The sequence below is a fragment of the Typopeltis vanoorti genome, chromosome 9 (genome assembly GCF_054136105.1).
Source record: "Typopeltis vanoorti isolate ZY-2024b chromosome 9, IOZ_Tvanoo_1.0, whole genome shotgun sequence".
Lineage (NCBI taxonomy): Eukaryota > Metazoa > Arthropoda > Arachnida > Uropygi > Thelyphonidae > Typopeltis > Typopeltis vanoorti.
In genome coordinates this window covers 141,299,031-141,317,860 of record NC_143557.1, presented here as the reverse complement: position 1 = coordinate 141,317,860, position 18,830 = coordinate 141,299,031, and the positions used below count along the sequence as shown (strand labels likewise).

The window sequence follows — 18,830 nt, the reverse complement described above, 5'->3', positions numbered from 1 at the left end:
TTGCGACGAGCCTGGTATTAACTGGGGGAATTATTGATGCTATTGCAGGTGAACATTTTCCATGGAAATATTTGTAGAATATGCATATTGCAGAGACCAATCGCCTGTGTGAAAGTGGGGAGAGGAGGAGTTGGTAAGAGATGTGTCAGTAATGTCCAATTGCTCTCCTGTACTGAATCAAGCATTTTGAGGGAGCTTTTGGGGGCCCAATCCAATATGTGAGAGCAGTATTCAATAGCTAGATGGATTTGTGATTTGTATAAGGTAAACAGCTGTTCAGGGGTGAAGTAACATCTTGAGTGAAAGAGAAATCCTAGTTTTTTAGAAGCTGAGGATGCAATGGTTGTGATGTGTTTATGCAGGGTAATTCCAACAGAAATCTTAAACTGTCTGGAAATTTGGGCGTTGTCAAAAATAATACTGGGAGAAAATGGTTCTTTTTTTGTGAGAAATAAGACCGAACTGGGTTTTATTAGCATTGAAATTGCTAATAAAATTATATTGACGATATCATTTTATTAGGTTATCCAAGCACCATTGGAGGATGGCTTTGAGATCAAAATTGAGGGCGGTGGTGGTTAATGTTCTGTAGGTTGAGGTGAGCTGTGTAGAATAAGGTTGTGTATACCGCTAGTTTCATGTTTTGGCTAATTTCTCTCTTATTCCATTATAAATTTATTCTACTCGCTCCCCACTATATCAGCTCTACCTATTTTGTTGTCTACTTCCAAATTTAATTTGCCATCTTCACTAAAAACTAAATAGTAGAAATATTTTTATTGTTCCATAGATTCTCCACTGAGAATGTTGTCGAAGTTTTTTTATATATTCCTGCCTATTTTCATAATTTGGTCTTCTTATTGCTGATTTTCATGCCAAATTTGTTACAGTTGTTATTCAATTTAGTTAGAGAAACCCAGAGACTCGCACTGGACGTGTTTAGGAGTACATCATCATCTGCATAATTCAAAGAGCTAAGTTTGATATTGCCAATTTGAATATCAGGTTTAATGCAAGTTTCTTTCATAATGTCATCCAAGCAGATGATGAATAAGAACAGAGATAATATGCATCCTTGTCTAACACCTGCTTTTATACCAAACCATCTTTCTATATCCCCTTCAATTCTAACTACTGACTTACAACTTAAATATAGACTATGTACTGCCCTGTATAACATTCCATTTATCACATATAAGTATAGTGTTTTGAAAAGCATTTCCTTAAGCACCTTATCATGTCTTTTCCAGATCTATAAGACTTAAGTACAGATCCTCGTCATATTCCTGTGCTTTCTCAATTATCTGTCATAAAATGATATTGATATTTACTCGTGTTTGCATTTCTCCTGAAAATTTTCTACTTATCACTGCTTGTTTCATTCAACAGTTTTTCAAAATAATTACTCCAGACATCTAGAATATCCTTATCTTCAGTTTTCATGTCAACTTTCTCTATTTCTAAGCATTTTCAATACCTCCAGAACTTTTTGCCTCCTCCCTGATATGATCTCAAAAATCTCTATTTGGCCTGAATCTATCTTGTTCGTTCTTCTTCCAATTTCTCTTCTACAATTTTTCTCAGCGACTTTTGAAGTATGCCTGCATAAATCTTACCTGGAACACATCATCATCGTCTTTCCGTGCCTACTGGCACATAAGGCTGCAATGCTGGTTTTTCATCTGCTCATGTCCCTCACAGCTGCTCTTGCTTCCTTAATTTTGGATTTTGCCTGGAACACTCAGTAGAGAAATTCTTCTAAGGAATTTCTGCTCAGCATAAAGCTGAATGTAAGTCTCACATTCAGCTTTATCATCTTTTTATAGATGGGAAATGCAAGAGGTCTACTCCAATCACTTGGAATATGACCTTCTGACCAGGTTCTCTGAATTATGCAGTGTAGCTACTGCAAAACTTTTATACCTCCATACCTGAGCATTTCTAGTCAAATACCATCTACTCCAGCTGCCATTCGACATTCCAAGTTTTTGACAGCTTTCTCTACCTCAAGTATTGATATTTACCCACCTTTGCATTTCTCTTGAAAATTTCCTATTATGGTTCTGTCGCTGCTTGTTTCATTAAAGTCTTTCAAAACTCCAGAGATCTAGGATATCATTATCTTCAGTTTTCATATCACCTTTCCTCCATTTCTAAGCATTTTCAACAGCCTCCAGAACTTTTTGGCTCCTTCTTGATATTTACCCTCTATATTCTTACCTAAGTCTTCCCATGGCTTCTGTTTAGCTATCTCCATGCACATCTCTCTCTCTCTCTTACATTTTTCTCTATATTCTTCTATTAGGACAAATGCCAACTAATTTTCCAGGAACTTTCAGTGTGCTTTTTCTTTCTTTTCCTTTATATTCTTGCAGACATCTTCACTACATACCTCTCTAGATAAATTAACGTTTTCTTCAGTTTGCCACTGAAAACAAGAACCAAGGTTTGGTTCTTGTTTTAGAACTGTTTCATTCTTTCTTCAATAATGTTTATATAGCTGGGTCTACAGTTTATTATTATTATTACATGGGCACCTCCATGGAGTCCGAAGACTCATTGCAGGAGACCCAATCTATCATACCTCTCCCTGAACCAGTTAACAGAAAAAGTGCTCCCAACTGACTATGGCAACCCATACTACTCATTCACCACTTTCAAAGCAAAAAATCTAGTCCTCACACCTCTACTGACTATAGATTTATTCAACTTCCAGAGATGACCCCTTGTTCTGGTCTCTCTAGCCAAATGCTGAAACATTTCCCCTGCTTCTGTCCTATAAAACCCTTTAAGCAAGTTAAAGGTTTCTATCATATCCCCTCTTTTTCTCTTATCAACCAACTTCTGCAATCCATACATCTACAATCTATCCTCAGAGGGACCTTCCACAGGCCACTCACCTCTGAATCCTCTGAAACAATTCCAAATGGCCTTGTTGCTTATTCCTCATCAAATGTTGGTGATAAACTGTACAGTGTGTGTATGTGCTCAAGTCTGGTCCCCAGGAAACCAGACTTGAGCACATATCAAGGCCATATAAAGAGGAATTACTACTTCCTTATCTCTACTTGTTAATGTGTTCTTCACTAGCCAAGTAATCTTATGGGCTATCTTAGCAATATATCCTCTAAACTTTAACTCTTTGTCTACAACCACCCCTAAATCTCTACCTTCATCTACTTCCTGGAGTACAGTGCCATCAATGTGATAAACAGCTTGTAATCTATTTATCCCAAAGTGCAAAACTTTACATTTTTCAACATTAAACTGATTCCCTTTTACCTGTAAAAGCTAATCAACTTTATTTTTTTTTTAAATTTTTACACACTGTTCTTTTCAATGTGATATATGGTTTATTCCTACTTTAAACTAAGTGATGGTCATTTCCAATTTCAAATCCTCTGTACTTTCCTGAACCAGCATGAAGACATCAATATCAACAATAACATAGTCAATCAGGCTTTTCTTATTTCATGTTTCTTTTCTCTACATGAAGTTGTGTACATCTTTATGTTAGAAGAAGGTGTCAGTAATGACTAGTCCATATCCTGAGCAGAAGTTCAGCAGATACTTACCATTATCATTAGTCATGTCCTTTTCTCTAAAGTTTCCCAAAACATTTTCATATGCCTGGCAGGAATCACTTCCTGCTCTACTCTTTAGATCTCTAACAAGTACTACTTTTTTCATTGTCTTTATGCCAGCTGCCTGCTCTAGTGACTAGAAAAATTCCTCCAATTCTTCCTTAAGAGCACCTTCTATGGGCCATAGGCACAAATAAGTTTCATTGTACATAACCCCATTTTCAAGTTTGTCCACATTTACTTTAAACTGCCTTTCAATCAAGAAGTTTATATTCATACTGAATGTGATTGCTATTCCTTTTCTGTGATCATTGTTGTCCACATATAACATCTTTTACTTATTATTTATTAAGACCTCACTTATATTTGTCTTCTTTATTTCTGAGATACTAATTATGTCCACATGGTACTTTTCTAGTTCTTCTGCAACCTCGATTTCCTTTCCATTAATACTCCTTATAATGATGGTTACTATCTTCAATTCTACTGACATTGGGGTTGTTCTTTTCCTTCTAGATGTTAAGCTTGAGCCTGTTTCAACAGCTGACTTTTCAATGCTTGCCTGGCTCCCTGATGAAAACATCAGAGCCTTATTTAACCGGGCAAATGCCTAAGATGGCATGAAATTTTATCATGTTCACCATCACATTATTTGTGGTTTAAGCAAATAGAGTACAATTTGGTCAGATCAGTCCCAAATTGCCAGCCCATACTGATTCATTCAATTCCCAGGGTATCTACTAAATGGATCAATCAAGTGAAAGTGAAGACTGGACATTAGGTCAGAAGACCCAGTTGGTTCTCTGTATTTCTTAAAGGTGATATGGAAGTCTCATCCCAGTTATTTGGCTCTAATCCTTTAAAAAATAAATAATTACTAATTAAAAAAAATGTATGAGTAATAGTGATCACTTCTCAAAACTTAGAGGCTGGCATGCAGTCTGATCAGTTGAGGTCAGGATGATTTTGTAGTGTTTCACATGTCTCAAGGAAAAGATGATCATATTTGAAATTGTTGGAATGAAGAAGTTTTGTTTGATTCCAAAGAACTCTGTGCCTAGTGTCAATAGAATGTGAATTAAGGCCAGACTTGTCAGATTCCAAAAATGTAATAGTTCTGATGTTCGATTCTAATCAAGGCAGAACATTCAGTCTGTGCCAAATGACATGAGCAGGATACTTGACAGAAAACTGGTAAAAAAACACAGGTCCCTATTCCCCAACATATCACTAAAAGAGACTCCCCAGTTTTTGGAATTTTGATTTCCCAGAAGACAGTGTTAACCTGTTTAAATTCGCCATCCATGAAGGCTACTTTACATGGAATAATAAGTTGTTCGAACAAATTGAAGAAATAGCAATGAACAGTCCTATCACCAGTCAGCTTATTTTACGACACATCTAGAAAAACAACTCTTTGACACTATTTTCCTCAGACTCATATATGGTTATGTTTTGTTGATGATATATTTGCAGTCAGGCTTCACTCTGAGACAGAATTATTTCAGTTCCTAGAGAAAATAAACTCCTTGCACTCCCATATGAAGTTCCCTATTGAATGTGAATCCAATAACCAACCACCTTTGTGGATGCCTTAATAATTTGTAACACCAGAGGTCACGTTGAATTTTCAGTTTACTGGTAGATACATTAACTCATACTCCCATCTTGTCAGTCTTATCATACGATCTGCTCTTCTGATTCCCTTTTTTGATGAACTGAATAAAATTAAAGGCAATCTGAAGTGTAATGGATACAAAAAAATTACCATTCAAAAAATTATTGATAATTATCATCCTTCTACCAGACTACAATCTGGTAGAAGGATGACATGGAAAGAATTTCACATACACTACTTAAAGGAATCCTGGATCTAAAAATTCAATCTATTCATATAGAATGAATTTATGAATAATCTATACCATTCTTTCAAATCACCTCAAAAATTATTATTATTATTATTAAATAACATCTCCGGGGAGTCCAAAAACTCATTGAGGGAGGACGCCTACTGTACAACTCTCTGTCTCCACCACACAATACACCAACGCCATCTACTGCCCATAAATACTACCACTGGTATTTTTTTTTTTACAGACAATCACAAACAACCATGCCCATGGCGGGATTCGAACCCGCAACCTTTTGGCTGGAGAGCGGATACGCTAACCACCCGGCCAACCAAACCGTCTTCCTTCCCACCACCTACAAAGGATCCATCAACACCTCTTTCCTTGCCAGGTGTCCAAGTACCCTGTACGTATCATCTTTGCTATTTTGAACAGACTGGCCATTATGACTTGATTAGAATTGAAGAACATCACGGCTATATTACAATTATGGAATCAAAGTCTGGATTTGCTTCTCATGCTATTGACACTAGACAGATATCCAAACCTCCATGGAATCCTAAGACTCATTGCGGGAGGTTGAACACTCATAGTTCTTATCTCTGGAACCACACAATACTACTTCATTCCAGCAAGTTCAAATTTCATCATCGGTTCCTTGAGACATGTAAAAATGCTAAGAAATCATCCTAACCGAAAGTGATCAGACTGCAGACGAAATTTAGGAGATTTAACCCAATCTCCTAAGTTTCGGGAGGATCATTATTAATTATATATAATTTTTAATTAGTAATTATTTTGAATTATTTTTACCTACAGAACTTTTTACAACTGTTCCTTTGAACTCTAACAGTGTAGTCATAGCTATGACCGAAACAAGTTAATTTATGCATGATTTATGACTTATTGTTACTCATGTTTTCAATGTAGTTAACGGTCTGTCTCCCTGATGATGTTAATCTAATATTCGATGAAATATATTGGAGTTTTTGAATAAAATTCTATAGCCATGAAAGTTATTTATATCAATTCTGATTTCGTTTTTGGTCTTCTGAATTTGTCCCAATAAAATGATTGCTTTGATTAATCAGTGGACCAATTAATTAACTGAAATCTAATGTGTGTGTGTATACACATACTGCTTGGAAAGGAGTCAACGAATACGACAGAGTGAGGAACAAATAGTCATTGCACCCAGATGTAGGACATCCTTTCACTGAGATGACTGCAGCAATAGGACATACTTTCCGCAAACGTATGATAATGATCAATGGGAATTTTAGACCATTCTTCATATAGGCATGTAATGAGGTCCTGGAATGTTGTGGGAGAACGTTCCTTGACCTCTCCGATGCACCTGTGGAGGCCAGTCAAGTGTGGTGATGTTCTTGACCACAAACCATGCAGTTACAGAAGCAACCCTATGACATGGTACATGTCTTGCTGAAAGAAAATGGTCAGTTCTGTATAAATGCCACAAATAGGAAGCATTGCATTGCTCAGAATGTTTAGATACCTCTCAGAGTTCAATGTTCATTGCATCACAAACAGAGGTTTGAGGCCAAACTGGGAAAAACAGAACCATACCATCATACCGTGATCTCCGAATTTCGTAGTTGGGGGTTATGCACCCTGGTAAGAGATGTTCACCTGTTGCCTGGTGAATGTTTCTTAACAGAGTGCACAAGAGACAGACAGACAGACACACACACACCTGTCCACCTGCTCAGTAGAGGGTGAAGCATGATTCGTCACTCTATAATACAGCTTTCCAAGTCACATCCCACTGTACACACGCTTTGCACCAAAGATAGCACTGCATGTAGGTTCAGGTAATGTGGGGCTTGCATACTGCAATTCTATCATGAAAACCCATGTTGTGAGCCTTGGTTCTGAATTTTTTTTTTTTTTTTTTTGTATGTATATAAAAATGGGTAGCACTTGTAGTTGACCTGGACAGCACAATTTGTCAAGCAGATAAGCCTGCAGCATCGCATCCCGCCACACTGCCTCTTTCAAATTCTGTCAGTTCCCTTCTTGCAGCTATTTCACCCAGACACAGTTGCACTGACTTGGGAAAATCACTATTTCCCAATTTATACCAGATGTGAACATGCGATTCATTACATGACACAATGCACCTTGCCCAAGGGTGTGTCCGTTGACTTCTTTCCAAGAAATGTATGCATGTGTGCATACATTTATATATATATACAGCTAATTCTCTTTTTACATGGCCTTTTTTTTTGAAACGATTTTGAAATAACACGGCTTAGAAAACAAAAGCAATTCTATTTATAAAACGTATAGTTTGATTTAATACAGTTCAAATGGTGCTTATTTTTAAAATTTCTCTTTGAATTCAGTTCTGTTAAAAAGAGTATTTCCATTATAATTATCATTTCCTAGAACAGTACTTACATTTGAATTTTGGGAAACCTCCTTGATGTTTTAAATATCAGGGATTACTCTACACTACAGAATGTACATATGTTGGTTTACAATTGTGGTGAGAAAAAGATCAATTATATTCACTTGTCATTGGGTCCTGGAAGCAGAAGGGTGCTATGCTGATTCCTCAAAGTTAAGCTGGTCCCTTACAGGAGGCCCGCCTATATAAAGCTGCTTGGAAGGAGTTAAGCTGTTTGCTAAACAATCATTTCATGTTTACACGTCTTGTATTTTGTTCATGAAAGTTTTGTTCGTGCAATAGTTATACAAGTGTGTAATAAATTTTGAAGTTTTGTACGTGTAATATCAAATTAGTATAATTAATTATTGATTATTTTCATAACGTAACATTACCCCATTAATCACGATGTCAGGTAATTCAGTTAGACAGAAGAAGAAAAGAAGCTACCGTGAGAATGATTAAGAAAAATGCTGAGGCCATTAGAAAATCTGTTCTTTATGGAACAAGATTAGGTGCCAAGTTGTCATCGTATACAAGACACATTATAAAGGCCCTAGTGATGTGGATAGAAGATTGCTCACAAAAAGGTTGCCATATGGTTCCCTAGCCATATGTAGGAAAAATTCTACAAACAGATAGAGGGGACAGCCATGGGTTCACCACTTTCCCCACCCTTGGCCAACTTCTTTATGGAGACCTTTGAAGAGAAAGCCTTAAACTCAGCCCCACAAAAACCTACCATATGGCTTCGCTACGTTGATGATGTGTTTGTTATTTGGCCACATGGCCCAGATTCACTCCTCTCCTTCCTAACACACTTAAACAACCAACACCCTAGAATCAAGTTCACCCTGGAAAAAGAGGAAAACAATAACCTCCCCTTCCTAGACACACTAGTCACCCACCAACCTGATGGAACCTTGGTTTTCTCAGTTTATAGAAAACCCACCCATACAGGCAGATACATTCACCAACAATCCCATCACCCCCCCACCTCACAACAATATGGAGTTATTAAGACACTATTCAACAGGGCAAAAATAATCTGTTCAAATGATCAAGCCCTAACCACTGAACTAAATCACATCCATGACACTTTCTCAGCCAATGGCTACCCCCCCCCCAAAAAAAATCCAGAGAATACTTAACCCAGTGATCCACAACCCACCACCCCCTCCCCTTCACAAAAAAGATTACTCTAAATCCATCACCATTCCCTACATCCGAGGCACCTCAGAAAAAATCAACAAAATCTTAAGAAAACACGACTTAACCACTTGTTATAGACCACATCGAAAATTGGCATCCCTTATCCGCTCCACTAAAGACCAACCACTCCCCCTAGACCTACCTGGTGTATACCAGGTCCCTTGCAGCTGTAAATTGTCTTACTTTGGCCAAACAGGCAGGACAGCAAATATCAGAATCTCAGAACACAAGGATTACATCCGATTTCACCAGTACAGCCACTCTGGGCTTGCAGACCACGCTCTGGATACTCGCCACAGAATAAGATGGAAGAAAGCCACAGTCATACACCGCAGCAAGTTCAAGTATGAAAGACTATTCATGGAATCAGCCTCAGCCCTTAGGAACATGCCAAACCTCAACAAATTTGGATGCAATGAGACTGCCCCAAATTTGGGAAACAATTATCAGAAGAACTTCAGCCCAAAGGCCAAGAACCACCAATATAGCCCGCCAGGGGGCACCACCAGGACTTTAGGAAAATGTTAGCTTCCTAGCTTCAGTTCTCATTTGCTGTTATGTAGTACTTGTGTGCACTTGTCATTGTAATAAGTTCCCAAGAAGATGGCAAATTGACGTTCGCCGAAATATCGGAAAGTATATATTAAAGTTTATTTAATTTATATTTCTAGTATATGCTGTCAATTCCGTAAATATTAGTTACCCATTCTATTTAAGTGATCATATCATCTGAGATTAGCTCTCCAACACATCCCTTGATGCTAACAATATCAAGTTCTTTCCTAATATCCTCGTTTTTAATATGATATTGCTATTGATGCTATCTGTTCATACCCCTAATCTTTCTCAGGACTCTCATATTGTGGTCTTCTATACAGCTAATTTAGTGTTTTCACTCATTTCTCTCTTATTCTATATAAATTCATTCAGTTTAATTCCTATCACACCAGCTTTCTCGATCCTGTTGTCTATTTCCACATTGAATTTACCATCTTCACAAAATAAGGATAATTTACTGACAGTTACTGATGTGTGGAAGAAATTTTCTACTTTGGATTGCATCAAACTTGCTAAGTTAGCGTTATCAGAATTGAAACCACCAGCTTTAAATGCATGCTGGAAAAAGAAACACCTTTGCATATAATCCTTTCTTTTAGTGTTGCATGGTGATCAACATTCACTTTAGAAATTATGGACTTTACAACCGTGTTATAAATAACCTCTTTTAATTTCCCGACGTTTCGATCTTCATATTAAGATCATCATCTGGAGCATATACAAATATACAGGACAAGCTGAGTTACATTACATACAGTAAGCTAGAGAAAAAAATGATCTGATCACAGGTTATTCTACTGGCATGACCTCTAGTGAAAAAAAAAAATTAATTTGTATTTTTTTTTTTTCACTTTGCATATAACTGAATATCCCAATATCATCGGATTAGCACATGCAGTTGCAGAGGATTCGATGATTTTTTGTCTGCAGATATTGAAGAATTGATGGTTGACAAGGCTGTTAGTGATGATGAAATAACAGAAGCTGTCCTTATGAATCCCGAACACTCACTGCAGGATTAATTAAAGAAGGGCTTGAAATGGCTAGTAAATTGCAAAGCCATTTTCTCACACATGATCCAAATACTGAACAGTTTATGAACTGAAGTCATGTATGGTGCAATATGAAGAATTGTGCAAAGATCTAGTCAAAACAGAACGATTAATTGCAGAGTTGATGGTAAAAAAAAAAAAAAAAAAAAAAAATCAACCTTCAGAATTATTGGAAATTAGTGCTAATTTAGTTCCTTTTACTGAAGAAAATGTTTTGCCATTGCAGTATGAACAGGACGGCTAGTGATTGAAGTGATTTAATTCCAGTCTCACACAAGATAATGTGGCTAATGTCAGAAAGTGACATCAAATATATGCTCTGTTTGAAAAGAACTTATTGTTTGTATTGAGTTTTCACATCTGGAACCATTGTTCTATTTTTTCATATGCACTGTTTCTTTTTTTTTTTTTTTCTGGAACCAATATAAATAGAGAATTGGGTGTATATTATATTACAAACTATACTCTATTATTTCGTATAGACTTTTCAAGGCTGTATCGTCTGTGCAATGATGTCAAGAAATACCAAGACTGTAAAATAACTGTAGTTTACTGATCATCCAAAATTCTCAAGCATATTCAGTTTCATTTAACTTTTTTTTTACCTATACTGATGCAGTTATTAATTCTATTAAATATTTAGATTACTAAAGTTAACAGGACAAAAAAAAAAAACTGCAGATGGGAAAAAAATAATAATAAAGAAATAAAAAAAATCATGTGTGTGTATATGTGTGGTAAGAAAAGCAAAAAAGGATTACGAAAGAACATTGGCCATGCAGGCTAAAGAGAATCCTAAACAGTTTTTTAGATATGTAGCAAGTAAAAGGAAAAATGTACATGGCAGATTGATTTTAAAGAATGCCGATGGTAGGGAGGTAACTGAATCAGTTGAGATAGTTGAGTTACTGAGTGAGCACTTTGCAAAAGTATATCATCCAGGTGGTGACATTGCAGAAACGAATAAACCAGTAGATTATACGGGAATTGTGGTTAACGAAGTGGAGGTGAGTAGTCCATTGCATAACCTCAATGTCAATACATCTGTGGGATTGGATGGTATACCAGCTCGTGTTGTACGAGAAGCAGCTAAAGAATTGTCAGTACCCTTGACCATTTTGTTTAATTTGAGTCTCGGGTCTGGGTTAGTCCCGAGCGGGTGGAAAGAGGGGAAAATAGTTCCACTGCATAAAGGTGGTTCCAAGACTGCTGTAGTAAATTACCGACCGATTAGCATATCAGGAATCATTGTCAAGGTCTTAGAGAAAATAGTCAAGAGGAAAATACAAGATTGGATAGAAGAAAATGGGATACTGTATCGGGGACAGCATGGATTTGTGAAGGGTAGGTCATGCCTCAGTAACTTGCTCACGTATTATAACACAGTGACGGCTGAACTGGATAAGGGTAATGGGTTTACGGTGATTCTACTGGACCTTGCCAAGGCCTTTGACAGGATTCCACATGGAATTCTAATCAGTAAATTGCAGCATATGGGAATGGACATAGGGTTGGTGAGATGGATAGGAGGGTGGTTGACGGAGAGATATCAGAGAGTGGTTTACTCGGGAGTAGAGTCCACAAGACGGCCTGTGACTAGTGGTGTGCCACAAGGATCTGTTCTTGGTCCACTGCTGTTTAATTTGTTCATAAATGATATAGGAAATGATCTGAGAGGAACAGTTCATTTGTTTGCAGATGATGCGAAGTTGGGTAGGGCAATAGTGAATGCAGATGACGTCAAAATTTTGCAGGATGATTTGGATAGATTGGAGGTCTGGGCTAAGGAGAATGGATGTCAGTTTAATGTGGCAAAATGTAAGGTTATGCATTTTGGGGTGAAAAGATTGGTGGCAGTTTACTGCATTGGTGGAACCGTGCTCCAGGAAATTGATGAGGCACGAGATTTAGGAGTGTTGGTAGATAAGGAATTGAAATTTAGTGGACACATTGCAAAAGTGACCAAAACAGCTCATCAAATCACTTGGTTGCTGAAGAATACGATGACAAGCAGGTTATTGTTCCTCTGTATCGAGCCTTGATAAGACCCCATCTAGACTACTGTGCTCAGATTTGGTCACCTAGGTTTCTTCTTGATGGGGAGGAGGTGGAGAGGATCCAGAGACGAGTGACCAAGATGATAGCAGGTCTGTGGAATGAACCGTATGAGAACAGGTTGAGGATTTGTGGGTTGCAAAAATTGGTTGATAGGCGGAGGAGGGGAGATATGATTGAGACATTCAAATTACTGAAGGGTTTCTATAAAATTAATTCAGAAGATATTTTTGAGAACAGGGCTGGTTGTGGGAGGACTAGGGGACATCCATGGAAACTGGGCAAAAGTGTGGTTAGTAAAGGTGTTAGAGCTGGGTTCTTTACTTTTAGAGTAGTGAATGAGTGGAATGCGCTCCCTGAGTCTGTGGTGGATGCTGTGACAGTGAATGAGTTTAAGGCGAGGTATGATAGATACTGTATGAATGTCAAATAGTTGTGATGAATATGATTTGGGGCCTCCCTCGATGAGTCCAATGACTCCCTGGAGTTGCCCGTAATAATAGTAATAATAATAGTAATATATATATATATGTATGTATGTATGTATGTATATATATATATATATATTATAAACACACACACACACACACTCACACCAAGCCTTACATGCACAATGGCAGGATCATTGGGGAGACCACTACTAAGAGTAGGCTGTGGCTTTGGTGGTTCGCATACATGGAGGTCCTTAATATCACTGGCACGGAAAATAATATACTCATATACTTCATCTCTAGGTGCGACTGGACGTTCTGTTGGCCTATCTTCGGTACCAAATGATCGAACTACAAAAAATGGTAGCTGTTACAAATGTATTACAAAGATAATATAACATATTCAGACACATATTCTTAAGGAAGCTAAGAGTTATTAAAGTATTTTTTCTTCTGTACTGATATAGAGTCCATCAAAAAAAAAAAAAAAAGTATACACACTTTAACAGAGGTTATCTATGGACTTTTTTCTAAGTTGGATCGAATTACAGTTGAAATGTGTAGTATGATGTTCTCTCAAAAGATGTCATTACTCACATGAATACTAACATCAACATATGACCGGTAGGACAGTCAAACAAAATGGCCGAGGCACGATTGTCATTCGAGGAACACAAGACCATTTTAAAGTGGTATTTAAAATTTGAGAATGTTAGTGAAGTTCAACAACAATGGAGGCATGAGTTTGCAACACAACCTCCAACTCACCTGACAAATGCACATATTCGTGATAAGTTTGAGACCCATGGTACCATGTGTGATGTGCACCAGGGAAGATCCAGGAGGTCTAGCACAGCAACAAGCCCTGCTTCCTCAGCCATGGTGTTGAAACAGTTCACACGCTCACCAGAGAAGTCTACCACACAATGTGCATGTGAGACAGGAGTTAGCAGTGCAAGCATACGGTGCATTCTTAAAGCAGCTAAATGGAAAGTTTACATCCCAAGATTATTACATGCAATGCAATAATCTTGAAGATGATCCAGATCAAAGAATGCAGTATTGTGAGTGGTTTCAACGCATGGTAGATGAGGATGAGGAGTTTGTGAGGAAGATGGTTTGGTCTGATGAAGCACAATTTAAGCTTAATGGAAAGTAAATCGGCATAATTGTGTTTACTGGGCTCCAGAAAATCCGGGCATTCATGTGGACAAGGCAGTCAATTTACAGGCTCAATGTCTGGTGTGGATTGTCATCTAGTAAGATCATTCTTCTTTAAAGGTACTGTTACTGGTCAAGTGTACCCAGACATACTATGCACATCCATTTTACCTACTATTCATGCACTTTATGGGAATGATCAATTTCTCTTCCAACAAGATGGTGCACTACCACCACACTACCACCAAGACGTGAGATCTTATCTCAATGAGAGTTTGCAGGGACAATGGATAGGACGAAGAGGTGCAGTTGCGTTCCTCCAACGTTCTGCTGATTCAACACCTTTGGACTTCTACCTATGAGGGAACCAAGCAGTAGTTCACCATAATAATGAGTGTCTGGATGCTAATGGTAACCACTTTGAGCACCTCGTGTAATTGTAGAAGTCAAAGGTAACTTGTATTCATCCCTTGATGTCTGTATAAATTTAGTATTACAACTTTTATACAGGTTTTTCTTTTGCTGAAGTGTGCATACATTTTTTTTGACAGACTCTGCATGTTTACAGTATAGATGGCACTAAAGAAACATTTTGGATGCAAATGTTTTCAAAAAAATTAAATGGCATGATTAAAGAAATGTAATGCTGTTGCTTAAGATAAAATGATGTTATCAACATTAAAAAAAAAAAAAAGCAAAAGTATTTTTTATTGATACCATTCTTCAAGAGAAATTGAATTTTGATCCATTTTTGGATTAGGCAATTTAGTGTAGCATATGAAATGGGTCATTTTGCCTAACAATGATCAATTCCCCAAATACTGAGATGAACAAAATTCAGCAGATTGTAAAAAAGTATCACTAAATTTAATCCTGCTAAAACAGAGTTATTTCTTTAATTTAAAAACATTTTGCCTAATTTTGTTGCTGCAAGCTCTCAATTTTTCAAAAGTGAGGTGATATTACAATGTTTAGTAAAGAATTAAAAAACTAAATATCAATTATAATTATGTCCAGCCAGAGAGGTGTTATTTTTCAGTAACATTTTTGGAACTATTTGCGTAATGTTGTTTGTAAAACTGTAATTAAATTTAAAATCAAATTTTAAGGCAATTTTTGACAAAAATCCCAAATTTCAATAAAATCCAACATATATATACCATGATGAATAATAACATAAGCTGACAAAATAGAGCAAATAATTAACTATGGAATAACTTATGTGAAACATTTTATTCAGCATAAACATTTTGCTCCAGAGCAGGGACGGGCAACCTTTTAAGTGGGTGTGCCAAAAGCGGCAAATCTTTGATGCAAATTTTACTCACGTGCCAGCCAAAATTTTATTATTATTTGGCGTCTTTTCAGTATTGGGAGAATCTTTTCAAATAATCAATAATCACACTAGAGTGATTATTGCAAGTCATGTAAGATTGAATGAATGTAAAAATTAGTGGTGGAGATTTTATTTAAAAGTCCTTTTACCCTGTTGCTAGCGTGGATATTTTTTAAGTGTAAGTGTAATTCTAGCTGCCATATACAGCCACACAATTTTTAACATCAGCAAAAGAGTAAACAATAATTCTGATTTTTTTTTTGTTTTTGTTATTAATAAAGATCAATCAGACATATGTTTTTTTTCGAGTTTTTCAAATATTACAGTGCACAATATCATAATCGTTTTACTTGACTAAAGCACAATAAAAGAAAAGAAAATTAAAGATTTTTTTAAATTCTAAATCCCTTACAAGTAATACATAAAAATTACAAATAAAATGTTATTTTACCTACATAACATATTAAACAGAAATTAATCTTTAGCATTTTTTTTTAGCAGAAAACATCAATGGATGTTTTATTTATTTAGCATCAATGAGACTTCTGCTGCTGAATTACTAATGACAGATAATTTATATATATTTTGTAACCTGTAGACATATGCATGCGCTACTATCATCTGTAAGGCTACTCCTTACGAGAATTAACAAAGTTTATCACTGAGAACAATGATTCACAAGAATATGTAGATGCTAAATGGACAATAATGCTGTTGCAAAGGTATTTAAACATACAGAAGTTTCTGGAATAGTATTCAAAGTCCTTAGTACTCATTTTCCACACTTCTCACTGTTACTCCAGTCTATAATCACTCCTTTTCAATACTTTCCAAGTTAACTCTCAGGTCAACAAATTCCTGTCCCCAAATTGGGATACCTTGAAAATCAATCAACTGCATTTCAAAATCATCCATATTTATCCACAAAAACACCTGCAAGTTCAATTCAGCCAGTTTTATAGTGTATGGAAACTTAATGAATTTTGCAGTCTCTTCTAATTTTCTGAACTTCTTAGAACAGCTCAACAGTTGACACAATGATGTTTAAAAATAGCTTTTGAAGACATTGGCAGTCTGTTTTTGCATCCTTTTGGAGATGTATTTCTTGAGGTTTGGAAAATATCTAAATCTCTCACTGTCTACATTCCGCTTATAAAACTGCTAGTTTCATTTCAAACGCCTTTATGTCATCAAACATAACATCAAGAATCCTACCAGAGCCCTGTAGTTTAAGATTCAAGTCATTTAAATGTTTGCAAAAATCTGCAAAAAACATCAGTTTACAAACCCACAAGATGTCATCCATTTCTTTATAAGACATTTGTTGATAAGTCAAAAATAGATTTATCTCATCCAGGCATTCAACAAATCGTTTCAGAATGAGACCTCTACTAAGCCAACAAACATTGTTGTACATTTTTAGTCCTTTGTACACCAAATCCACCTCATTCAATAGATTCTGAAATTGTATTTTATTCAAAGCACGTGCAGAAATGTAACTAACAACCTTGGTTACTGTTTGCATTACTTCTTGAAGTTCCTTTAAGCCAACTTTTGTCTCCTTATGTATGATGCAATGAAAACCTATCAGTGAATGACCAACATGTTTTGTAAAGAGATTTACAAATCCTGCTTCCTTACCAATCATGCTGGGTGCACCATCTGTTATGACAGATACCACTTCTGAAATATCAATTTGTTGAATAGTTAATTCGTTCATAACTGCTTTACATATTTCAACCCCAGCGGTACGCTCAGGTAGTGTTACAAGGTTAATTAATCACCTATTCACAACTTCGTCAACTCTACAAAATCAAGCACACATTGCTAGTCTAGCTGATGATGTAATGTCTGTGCTCTCATCAACAAAAATAGAAAAGAACTTAAAGCCAAATATTTTGTTAATTGTTCTGCTGAATTCCTTTCCAACTTAATTATTATTATTACATAACACCTGCAGGGAGTCCAAAGACTCATCGAGGGAGGATACCTACTCCACAACTCAATCCACCAACTACAACGAACCGCAACTACTTTCATCATCTACACCAATGCCATCTACCACCACCACTAGTATTTTCACAGACAATCACAAACATCCATGCCCATGACAGGATTCGAACCCACAGCCTTTTGGCTGGAGAGCAGATATGCTAACCACTTGGCCAACCAGGCCGGCAATATCCTATCCTTAACTGTTTTTCTACTCACAGCAAATCTTTAATGCTCAGAATAATTTTTGCCTTTTAAATTTCATCAAAATGTTTTTTTTCTGTCTTGCTCAGTCAGCAAGAAATTAATCCTCTCTGTTGTTACTCACTTTTATTGCTTAAGTTCTTATGACCAGTTTCAAAATGTCTATTTACAGATGAAGTCCTACAAACAACTGATTCGGAACATAAAATGCATAATGTTTTATTATCTTTCTTAATCATATCAAAATTTTCAGTCCAGTATTCTTTAAATTCTCTAATATCCTCTTCATTTGAATGTTTCTTTGCTGGTGGTTTTGGCATTAAACTCACAATAAATACTTCCAATTAATATTTTAATGACTTATGATTTAATTAAATCCAAATCCACATATGTTCACACTTTAGACAACTGATAAATTCTTTACAAAACAAGAAAAAGTATATAAAATGATGGTAAAGGAGTCAAGTCACGACTGGCTGCCTGGCGAATTATGCAACAACTGAATGGGACAAAACTTGTAAGTCAGTATATCGCTTAGATAGATGGCTTGGAAATAGGATGTTTCTTTCATTTTCTTCTTACTTTTTATTACTAAAACAGCTGATAGTGTTTGTTTCTTTATTGCATTTTTATTTGGTATCATTCTACTTAATAAAACTGCATTCTATTAAGTTAAAGTATCCAACTCAGCAAAGATGTTGGATATGTATTTATTTAGCCCTCCACATTTTGATCTCTATATCAAATTCATCATCATCATCAGGAATACATATGTAGGTAAAACACAAGCTACATCACAATACACATAAGTAAGCTGTAGCAACTGCATTGTTAACCATTTATACTATATTAAAAATAATAAAAAAATTAAAAGTGGAACTACATGTAGTATGCACTCCTTCTGGATGTTAGCAAGCGATGCAGTACAATTATGTCCATTATTATATTTTGCAAGTCAGCAAATTCAATAAGATAACTGATTGAT

At 36.2% G+C, this 18,830-nt stretch overlaps 1 protein-coding gene across 2 annotated transcripts in view; it reads right to left on the bottom strand.

Moving 5' to 3' along the window:
- Window positions 1–18,830, bottom strand: part of tral (LSM14 family protein trailer hitch) — a 210,000-nt gene that overhangs the window by 185,194 nt on the left and 5,976 nt on the right. For both annotated transcript variants that reach the window (XM_090398355.1, XM_090398356.1), the window contains exon 2: window positions 13,328–13,503. In XM_090398355.1, coding sequence (XP_090254481.1) covers window positions 13,328–13,503 — 176 coding nt within the window. The remainder of the gene's footprint in view (window positions 1–13,327; window positions 13,504–18,830) is intronic.